Source organism: Bidens hawaiensis, unplaced genomic scaffold (genome assembly GCF_021521415.1).
Source record: "Bidens hawaiensis isolate Kalapana, Puna unplaced genomic scaffold, B.hawaiensis_p1.1 tig00019361_1, whole genome shotgun sequence".
NCBI classification, from domain to species: Eukaryota; Viridiplantae; Streptophyta; class Magnoliopsida; order Asterales; family Asteraceae; genus Bidens; species Bidens hawaiensis.
Window position 1 is genome coordinate 262,845 of NW_027492942.1, and position 11,417 is coordinate 274,261.

The following is an 11,417-nucleotide window of genomic DNA, read 5'->3' on the forward strand; positions in this document are numbered from 1 at the left end:
AGTCAAGAGGAGTCTCTTCTCCTTGCATGTTCGTGAAGTTATGTTTGTTTGATAAGTTTGTTTGATTATATGAAAAGAGTCGAGGGTTGTCACCCAAATATCTCGTGTTCATTTGTGTGTTTGCATGTTTAATCTGATTGTTTGATCCGTCTGGGCCAACAAAAGGAATTGGAATTAAAATCCCATGACATGGCATGTTCGTTTCGTTGGAATTGGAATCTTAATTCATGGGAATCTAAAATGGTGTTTTCGGTTGTCAAAGAATTAGAATTCAATTCCTTCAAATTCCTTTAAATCAAGGGATTCTAAATCCTTTCAAAATGTGAAGGATTTCAAGTGAATTCATTGAAATCTTTTCTCGATTTTTTTTAACGAGAACAACGAATAAAATATTTTAGTTTTTTTTATTATTTTTTTGTTTTTTATTTATATTTTGAGTTATAATTTTTTATTGTTATTTATGAATATTTTTTTGAGAGGTTTTGAAAACCTCTCAAAAAAATATCATAAATAATAATAAAAAATTCATAACTCAAAATATAAATTGAAAACAAAAAAAGTAAAAAAACTAAAATGTTTCCGTCTTTATCCTCGTAAAAAAAAGATTCCAATTTCTTTATCAAGCGAACACATCAAGAATGGAATGGGATTTTAATTCTTTCAAATTCTAATTCCTATTGGAATGTTTAGATTCCAAATCCAATTCCTTCCAATTTCAAATCCTATGTAAATTGCAATTCCAATTCCATTTCATTCAATTCTGTGAAACGAACACGCCCAAAATGTTAGCTTTTGCAAAAACTGGAAGTGAACGTGACGGTGAAATGAAAGATGGGTTTGTTCTAATAATACACTTGATGAACAATATGTCATTGAACAGTGTATACAAAGAAGTAATGGGAAACAGGAGAGAAATTGTTAATTTCTGATTTCTATGTTTCTCTCTTTTTAACCTGGATGTGACCGTTTCTCTGGCCTGTTGTCCTCTTTTTAACGTACACACGTGGGTAAGTTGGATGTAAGTGGCACTATACATGGCTAGAAGTAGGGCTGTTCAAAACCGGATATCCGAAGTTTCGGAAATCCGAACTTCGGATATCCGGACCTTTCGGATAGTGGATTTCACTATTCGAATCTGAATCCGAAATTTCGGATATCTAAACTTCGGATATCCGAAATTTCGGATATCCAATCGGATAGTGATTCGGATATCCGAAAGGAAAAACTAAACACACATGCATAATCAGTTTTAACTTTTAATCCAACAACCAAGTTCTCCACTCCAACAACCTAAACAAGAAAATTGCATCTAGATTTTCAAATCCAAGAAAATAAGCAAATAAAATCAACATCAAGTTCATAATACAAACAAAAATGGAAATTTTGAAAAATCAATTGGAGCCGTGGTGGTGGAGCCGCGATGGATTTGATGCAGACGGAATAGTGAAGCGGAGAACGGAGGTGGTGACTTGTGACGGAAGAGTGCCGGAGGATGGAGATGGAGACCGGAGGTGCAGAACTACAGATGGACGGTGAAGAGGAGCAAAAATGGAGATGAGAAAGGGAAGGAAGTGGACGGTTGGATGAAAACTGAAATGGGTGTTTGTTTTGAAATTAGGGTTACATAACCACATCTAAGATATATAAAAAAAATTATTAAATTTGTATTTCGGATAGTTTGGATATCCGAACTATCCGAAAAATCCCAAAAATGATATCCGAATCTGAATTTTCGGATATCCCGGATTCGGATATCCGAAATTTCGGATAGTTCGGATACAGATAATCGGATAATTCGAATACGAATTCGGATTCGGATACTTTCGAACACCCCTTGCTAGAAGGAGTGAAAATTGAAGGGTGGTCAAAAACATGTGTAAGAAGAAGAGGCATAAGAAAACTGTACAACAATAAAAGCTGAGAATACAAGCACATAAAGCAACTCTACAACAAATAGTAGACACATGAATTTGTCAAGAACTTTTAAATTTTAAATATGTAATAATTTTTTAAAATTTATTGCTTAAGTTTTAAAATTAAAAATAAAATTCTTTAGGGTAGTTACCATTACAAACACTTGGACCACTTGTAGTGGGGCGTTTCCCATCCTCACGGCTCCCCATAACACCAGGAACACCGCCCTCGTAATGCTATGGGCGCTTGGGGGGGAGGTGAGGGGGCACTTTCCATACAGCGCCGAGCATTCTCCTTTTTCCTCTCTTTTGGTCAAATAATGCCGTTGATAACGGCTAGTTTTTTTTTTAAACAACTTTTTTTTATCATCATCTTCATCCTCCATGCATATCAAAGATACCATTTTAAAACACATATTCTCATTCTTTAATTTTCTATCAATATCAAAACAAAAATAACCTTCCACTCTCTACCAACCATGAATCCATTCAACTGCTCCATGTTTGGTTTTAATCAATTTGCAATCAACCAACGCCCGAACACCGCCCAGCCGAACACCTCACAACCGAATCAACCGAACATCACCTAATCGAGTCAACCAAACCCCACCTTTCCGCCTGGTATGAATTTTGACCCTAACATGTTGTCATACATGCAATATTTAGGGATGCCCACCAACCAACCACTATTAACACACCAACTCATCTGAACTCCCCACTAACACTATAAGAGACGGTGCCGGAGACGCAACTCGATCCGGTGCTTTAAGACGAGTCGGAGGCACAACCCGGTTCGCACAAATTAAAAAAAACCGGTTCGAGCAAAGCCTGACGAGGACGGCCACACAAAAAGAAAGACGCGATCGAGTCTCGTGTTAAAAAAACAAGTCAACTATGGACCCCCGAGGAGTATTTGACCCTTTCACCGTCTTGGTGCGCGGTCTCGAAAGATCCCGAGTGATGTAAGTGTTGTTTAATAATATATTTTTTATTTAGGTTACAAATGTATTGAAGGTTACTAATATGTTTTCAATTTTTTAGCAAACTATTAAAAATTAAGCATTTTTTTGGGACAAGGTTCGAGAACTTTTTTTCAAGGAAATGGGCATAGGGGACATGACTACCGAACGCCTGATTCTATATCGGGAAAATGGTTCGATATAAATGGTAGATGCCAACTCTTTCAAGGGGTTTACAATCAGCTTTATATATCGTGGGGTAGTGATGCTGAAATTATTGCGGCGCCATTGACTGACTACCAAAGTGCTCGGAAGACCTTTTTATATATGAATTTTTGAAATATTCTTCGTTATCATGCTAAGTGGAACATTGTACCACCCGCTGGGTCCGGAAGTAAGCCCCAAGCAAAAATATCCAAAACCTCGTCAAAGGTTGATCCTGAAACGCCGTAGTCCGATGCTCGAACTTCAACTTAAACGATGACGAAGTCGTTGATAATGAACAGGAGTATGTGGAGTTGCCTCGACCGGGCAGTAGAAGAATTCGTTGAAAAGGGGGGGGGGGGGTCGTCGGCGGCGGGTGTGAGTGTTGAAGTTAGCGAAGAATTCACCGAAATGAACCACCGACTCATCGATTTACACGACCTTGGAAGTCAACGTTTCGAGGTGAGGCAACAAAATTCTGATTCCAACAAGGTGTTCGCCGATATACTTAAAAGATCTTGCTTTTTACAGCAACCTATCGACCACCTTACAAGAAATGCCCAAAGGCTAGCGGAAACAAAAAGGGATAAAATTATTACAAAATATAAGCTCGAAGAGTATATTTATTTTTAGTATTAGTGATGCTTTTTTAATGTATTCATTTTAATTTTAATGTAGTCTTTCTAATTTATTTTATTTAATAAAATGCTATTTGCATTAATTTTAATAAAAAAAGAAAAAAATAATGATGTGGTAATGATGGAAGGGGCAATTCACTACACCCCTTTTAGCTATAAAACCCCTGTTATGACGTGTCATCATATGTCATATAACGCCTTTATATGGGCTCCATTCAACACATGATCTTAGGATATTTCAGGGTTGTTGAGGTTAAATTGATGCGTCAATACAGAATTAATCAGTGCCGAATATAGTTTCACTAATCTTAGTGACCACTCCCTAACCCTAAGAATCCTAGTAAATTTAAACATTTTACATTATCACTAGCCACTTTTCTCATTTATCCATCATTTTTGTTAAGATGCATGTGCACTTCTTGGAATCAGCTGGCGTGGGTCCCCGGGTTTGTTAATATTGCCATTGATTATGGATCAAGAGATGCTTTTCTTTCAGGTTTTGGTTAAAACTCTTTTCTATGAGTTGTTCCCCAGCCATCCTAACATGGCATCTTCAATGCCACAAATATCTCATCTTCATTGTTTTCGGAGAAAATAAATAAACATTTCACTTCCCACGTGTTTCGCCTCGTCTACCTGCAACTTAAGAATCTTAACCGTCATTAGCCAATTATATCTTTCTTCATATTCATTAATATAATCCTAGAAATTTGTATCTCCACATGGTCTGGTTGTCTGTCTCCATTAGCTAGTTACACCCAAGGCCGTCTACTAGGTAAGCTAAATAAGGACATAGCTTTATGCTTTCATTTTTATAGGGTCTCAATTTTAAATAGGAGTTATTTATTATAAGATTTTAAAAGTATAGTTACTTTGGACTTAGTAACTCATTGATGGGTCACAAACGAAGGAGAATTGCTTCATATCCATTATCACTGGATATCATCCATATTTTATAATTCTTTGTACTCTCTGGCGATATATGCATAAAGAAAAAAAATAAAAAGGCCTCAAACATTTTATTTAGTTTTAGGCCCCCCGAGGACGTGAAGCTAGCCCTGGTTAAACCTCTCACTTCTTATAGAACCTTTATTTTAGCGGCCAACGAATAAAGCCCGGTTACTGGGGTAACCTAATGGTAAAAGGTGATCTCATGCGCTCACGATTGTAGACAACGCTGGGTAGCCCGTTGCCTGAAGGCCCACTTCGATAAAACCCAGTTAGAATCATATTCGAACTTGAGACCTTGCTACCTACACCCCAAATCCTCTCCCATGCTAGTTGGGCTAAGATCGTTGGCACTTCTATAGAACTAGCTCATGAAAGAGGACATACCAGTTCACCATCTAGACTAATGTGACAAAAATACCCTATGTGTTTTTACCTGGTTTGCCATGGCACTTGAGGTGGTTTTTATAATATAATAATAACATTTAGCAACTTAGGTGAATAGTTAAATTGTTACACATAATGGTAACACTAATAAATCAACATATTCCAAGTCTTTATGTTTAAAGTTCTATAATAATTTTTCCCCAATATCCATCATTTTATTTAGATTTCAAGTATGGGTCATCACAATGATTAGACAGCTAATATGATCTGCATTTGATTTCGCAAATCCTTCAAAACTAATACTTTAACTAGAGATATTGCACAAAAAAACAACTGTGTAATACAATAACGAGACATGGCTATAACAGAATGGCATCTATTTTATCAGTAACAAATAAGACAAAATTAGGAGCCTAGCTGGCAAGGAAAGGCACATGTTGGCTTCACATTGCCACTTTCTATATATACAAGCCATTGGATCCACATCTATCATCACAAAACTTTTCAGTCATATGACAAAAGCCAAAGAAAAGAATGGCCTCTACATCTTCTCCAGCAGCTGAGGATACACATCATATCCGAACAACTAGTTTGCCAACCCGATTACATCCGGTCATTGTTCAGGCTCAAGAGGAGATCAAGAAGTTCAGAACATGGGAAGTGTCGGTCTCATCGGTTCCTACTGCGGATACCATCTGCAGCGCGTTAACGAAGCTGCAAGTATTGTACGAATGTGTTGACAGTGTTCTCAGTTTGCCAATGACCCAGCAAGCACTTACTCATAACCAGTGCACAGAATTGGTCAACGAGTTGTTGGATAAATCCATAAGTCTTATGGATATATGTGGCTCTACAAGAGACTTGGTTTCACAAGTGAAAGAAAATGCTAGAGTTGTTCAGTCAGCCATTAGAAGGAGAAAAGGAGAGGTAAGCTTAACCACTTCATTTATCAAGAACCTGAAGAAAGAGGCCAAGAAAGCTATGACATCCTTGAAGCAAATCGATGAGAAGATCGGAACAATAAAGCCGATAGATATGGACCGACACCTCTTAGCAGCTATTAAAGTAGTAAGAGATGTTGGGGTTGTTAGATCATCTGTATACAAATCATTGCTGCTCTTCTTATCTGGATCGGTTGCAAAGCCAAAGGCATCAAGGTGGTCACTCGTACAAAAGATTATTCGGAAAGGAACCGCGGATGGCAATGATCAGCTTGAAATTTCCAATGAGGATATGGTGTGTCTTTTTCAAGAAATGGAGAATGGTTTGGAGTGCATGTTTAGGAGTTTGATCAAAACAAGAGCGTCTCTACTAAATGTTCTTTCTCGCTAATGTTATTTTTCAAAGTGTCATGTTTAATGTAGCTTTTTAATTGTATCCTTGCAGCTTTTAGTTATGAAAGTGTAAACCATGTATATTTGAGCATAATTAAATTTTGAAATAGACAAATTACTTCCTCATGTGACTTATTTATGTACTTTATAATGAAGTGTATGTCATTACTTCTCAAGTTCAAGCAAGAATAGTAGAATTTTTTTGGTAGAAATTTTACATTTTATTTATATTTATAATTTGTTTGTGGTTTGATTCAGTTGAGTAATATATCATTAATTGTTAGTGATTAGTTCTCAACTAGATTCAAACTTTGATTCCATGTGACTCCTCATTAATCTCTTGAAGATCATAACGATAGGTTTAACAAATTGGTTTTGAATCTCGGAAATAGAAATGCACTAGATGAAGAAGATATATTGCTTTGGTCAAAAATCGGTCTAAGGATCAAGTAACCAAATTCGTATGTAAGGATTGATGTTTGTATGACAAATATGATCAAAGTGACTATATCAAAAGATGAACACCGAGATTTATACTAGGAAAAGCCCTTGGTAACTAGTATCCCGCCGGCATAAAAACCTCAGGTAGTGAAAACTATCATTACCGATTATATTGAACTTGAAAATATTACTTGAAAATATTGAACTTGCTAGTATGATTCTCTGTATGCTATGTGTTGTGTGTGTTATGTGATATAATCAGCTCATATATATAGTTACAAGAAGAATAATTAAATAATAACTAGCCATAAAGAGCATTTATTGTCCTTGCGAGAATATTAGAGCGGTTATGACTTGTATAAACGAGTTGTAACTCCTTCCAACGTATACAATCTTTAATGCTTTGACCAAGTCTTCAGCTGTTGAGGATCCTTTATCCTTAAAGGATCTTTATTCCTGGAAACAGTTGCCAAGAATAGCTTATCCATAAGGATAAAGAATCCTGGTCCCAACAATTGCCCCTAAACATGATAGATGTGAACGGATAACAGCTGTCATGTTTATCCCGAGAATTCGAATCGCAACCGTTGGAGAGAAGATGATGTGACCATTGCCTGCTGACTCATGATTATCCCTAGGTTATAGCATTGAGGCGCCTTATAACCATTCTTCATTCCAGATTAAAAACATTATTCCAGCGATATGTGGAGATCAAGGATGTTGCATTTAATTTCTGCATAGACATACGATAATCTTGTAAAGGCTTGACCCGGGTGGATGGTCCACCTGTTGCTGGAGAAGCCCGAGTCAACTTTTGGTTTGCTACTTGATAATATAACTCTTTTGGTTTCCGTTTTGTCTTATGTGTTGCTAGGATAGAGGATCTTGAATCCTTATAGTACTTCTTGAATTGCTTACCTGTTAAAATAAGTAACCAAAAGAGAACAGAATAATTAGAAAACTTGGATCTTGATCCAACTATCTCGGGGACAAGCCCTATAAAACGTGGGGACAAGACCAAAGAAACGTGGGGACAAGCCCAATAAAACGTGGGGACAAGCCCAATTAGATACGGGCGACGAGTCGTTCCTTGGCGTTGGCCCAAATAAACGTGGTGACGAGCCTGACAGGCCCAAATAAACGCGGGTGACGAGCCTAACTCGGCATTGACCTTAACTTGTGCATATATTACGTCTACCATTTAATTTGTATGAACCAAGATATGATTTTTAGCCATGAAATTGTCAGTCACATATAGTGTACTAGTCCCACAGCCTCCAATCATACCCGGATAATTGTTCGCTTCAGGCGAGGGTGTCAAAACCCTAATTTCATGGCATAAGGTGAAGACCTTATAAACCTGGCGACAAGGCCGATTAAACTTAGGAGAGAGTTGGCCAACCCGTTTTTTCTACTTGAGGGCCCTATTGCTCGGCATTTCTACAACATGACAAAACAAAAATCTAACATAATTTATATGATATAAAGTAAAATTTTACCAAGTAATGGACTAAATAAGTTTTTAGGATCCAAGATCCTGATCAACAGAAATATCTCTTTAGATGAATTGTATTCTAAGCTCTTGGAAGCATGTCACCTTCCATATTCATCAAACGATATGCCCCCTTTCCAGCTTCAGATTCAATCAAGTAAGGCCCTTCCCATTTGGGTGTTAACTTTCCATCAGCAGGATTAGTTGTATTTTGAAAAGCCTTTCGAAGAACTAAATCCCCAACTTGATATATCTTTGGTATATGTATGTATGAGAATGTTTAGTCTTCGGTAACGATGACTTAATGGATGCACTCTTTTTACTTTAAAAACTTTTGGTATGTCTACCATATTTGTTATTACTGATATTATTTACTTAAAACTTGAACTCATTCAGCTCAAGCTGACTTTGTGTGCATGTTAGTGTGAGTTTCAGGTTAGGAAGAGGATGCCTTATCGCTTGGACGTGCACGAAGCTACTTGGACGGTGAAGGGCATATGTGGATGGAAGAATGTACTTTGAACAATTTGATTTTAAATAGTTTTATGAATTACATTTAAAATTGGTTTTGGGCAAAATTCCCGGGTTTTAGGGAACTTATCTTACGATTTATGTTTTCCGCTGAATTTACACTCTGAGACGTTTGTTTTAATGGAAGAAACCGTTTTCAAGTTTAATTATTTTAATAAGTGTTTTGTATGAATACTAACTGTGGGGCTCCCGGGGTTAGGGGCCTTACATTAATGAATGACTTAACGTATAGAGACGAATGAGAGGTTCATTCGTTAGGAATGTCTAAGAATGAGACATGATGAGTCATCTCCAATATATACACCTGTATTTATGTAAATTATAACATAGTTCTTGTTTTATCATTTTGCATACTGTTACTCTGTCCAATTTCTCTCTCAACACACACTGAAAATAATCGATCAATGCCTAACATAATTCATCACTAAATGTATTCATATCACAATACTAGATCCGGTTCATGAGCAATCAAGTGGTATCACGACTGAATCCCTAGTGATTGTACTCCTCATATTCTGTACGGGATCACTTGTTCTTGGTGCTGGCTGCATAGGTAGGAAATCATCATAACGATTCTTTTGGGATCCTGATACCTCGAAGTTCAAGGCTCTAGGCTGTAATGGAGTGAAGAATTCCTCCGTCGATTTCTTTCCTTGTGGCCGGATATCCTGGAGCTCTCTCATGAGTCTTCTAGTTGTTGCAGGTTGTTAGCGAAAGAGTAACCTGTAAGCATATCGGTTAGTTCAAATAAAACAAGGCTCAGGATTCCGAACCTGCTAACGATCCCGGTCGTCAGGATATCACATAAGATACCATTCAGGATCCAAATCGAGAAATTTACCCACAACACTCCCCGTTGCCCACTGGTTGAAAAAGAGCTTCATGAACTTTTGTCCAAAAACGCTAGCATCTTGGTAGTTGGCTACAAAAAGAGATTCAAAAAATATTATTACAAATTTAATATTATTATTAAAAGAAATAAAATAATATTACACACTTACCTCTTTCGGGATCTTCCGATATCACGAGCCACACCCCGTGAAAGTGTCTCATACTCGGATGATGTCCACGGTATAGTGGTCTTTTTAGTCCGAGCTTGGCCGGTGTCTTTCTTTTTGTGTTGTCTCCCACATATTGCTTTTCAACGATGACTCGTCCAGGATTGTGCCACCGTCTCGGCTTGTGTCTTTTGCATCGTCTCGTCTTGCCCGGGTAGAACACGGGTTGGCGATGACATCTGTTGAGAACGGGATATTAAAGAACATAAACTGCGAAAAGTTGATTGACCAATTTAGTATCAAGAATGTTATGAGAGCTTCACATATCCTCAGTTAACTAAGCTTATTCAGTATGTCATAAACTCATTCTAATACCATGATTTTGCTAATTGCTATGCTTGTCGTTATAACTATAATCAGCATATAAAAAATATGTTTACATTATTTAGTATGTTAAGGCTTATGGGGAATATATATTATTTTTTTCTCAACTAGGGCACGGCAAACCGGAGACTTACGACCACGGTCCCGACCTTACCAGCAACGGGGGTGTACTAATCAATGAACCCCCGAAACCTACTTTCTTTTCTGACAAAATCAACCAAGCCTAACCGGTCACGACATGTTGTTGATATTGATTGAGTTGGAGGGACTTTCGATTACTGAATCCATCCATAAACCTAGACCCCGATAACCTTCGTAACTAAAGTTTCACGACAACATCCAAAGGTCACCCTTGGATTCTTGGGGGGGGCAAGGAAGAGGCTGTTATGTTAGTTGTAGCGCGCCTTCCCTCTTTATAACACTTCGGAAAGATTTTGCATTGCATTTCTTATGATGACATGGTCGAGAGAGTAAGATACATCGGTGTAAAATATTGATCCCTATGGAGTGAACTCCTAGAGCCGGCTCTGGTCTTAGGGTTGTGAAAAAAATCTGACACTTCCTAATTACTACTATATATAAATTAGGACTTTGGTGCCGCAAGTACCCTATTGCGTCACTTGGCGGCACCGTATTAGTCGATGACTTTTGTGTGTGTCTTGTTTAGTTCAGTTATCATATGTGACACCCCGCTAAAAAGGTCATTTTTCGTATAATGCTTAATCATGATTTCTTAACGTTAATTCCTACATTATTAAATTTTTCAAAGTTTAATCACTACGAGTCTAGCACACGATACATTGCATACAAGTAATTTATATTTATTTAAATTACTTGAACTGACAAAACTTGTTCAATGGATATGGACGTTAATGATAAAATTTTTTTTAGAATGACTCGAATATATATATATGGAGGAGGCTTGAATTATAGATTATAAAAATATATAAAATATCGACAACAAATACGAAACAACCTATAATCATTTATTAGATATCTTTAAAAATCCTATATTTCGTTATATTACCGGTACGTGAACATACGAATGTTTAAGGTTACGATTAATGTATGGTGTCCATATTACCTAATCATTTATCATACCTTTAATTTGTTTAAAGTTGAATTTATCTAACAATAATTGTACAAATATCTTTAAAAGCTAGTCAAATAATTGACCTGTGCTTCACC

General features: G+C 37.0%; 1 protein-coding gene across 1 annotated transcript; it reads left to right on the plus strand.

Moving 5' to 3' along the window:
* The first annotated feature begins 5,583 nt into the window (after positions 1 to 5,583).
* Positions 5,584 to 6,381, plus strand: LOC143558214 (uncharacterized). The gene has a single exon (XM_077047097.1). The coding sequence runs from the start codon at positions 5,584 to 5,586 to the stop codon at positions 6,379 to 6,381; it is 798 nt and encodes a 265-aa protein (XP_076903212.1).
* The last annotated feature ends 5,036 nt before the right edge of the window (positions 6,382 to 11,417 follow it).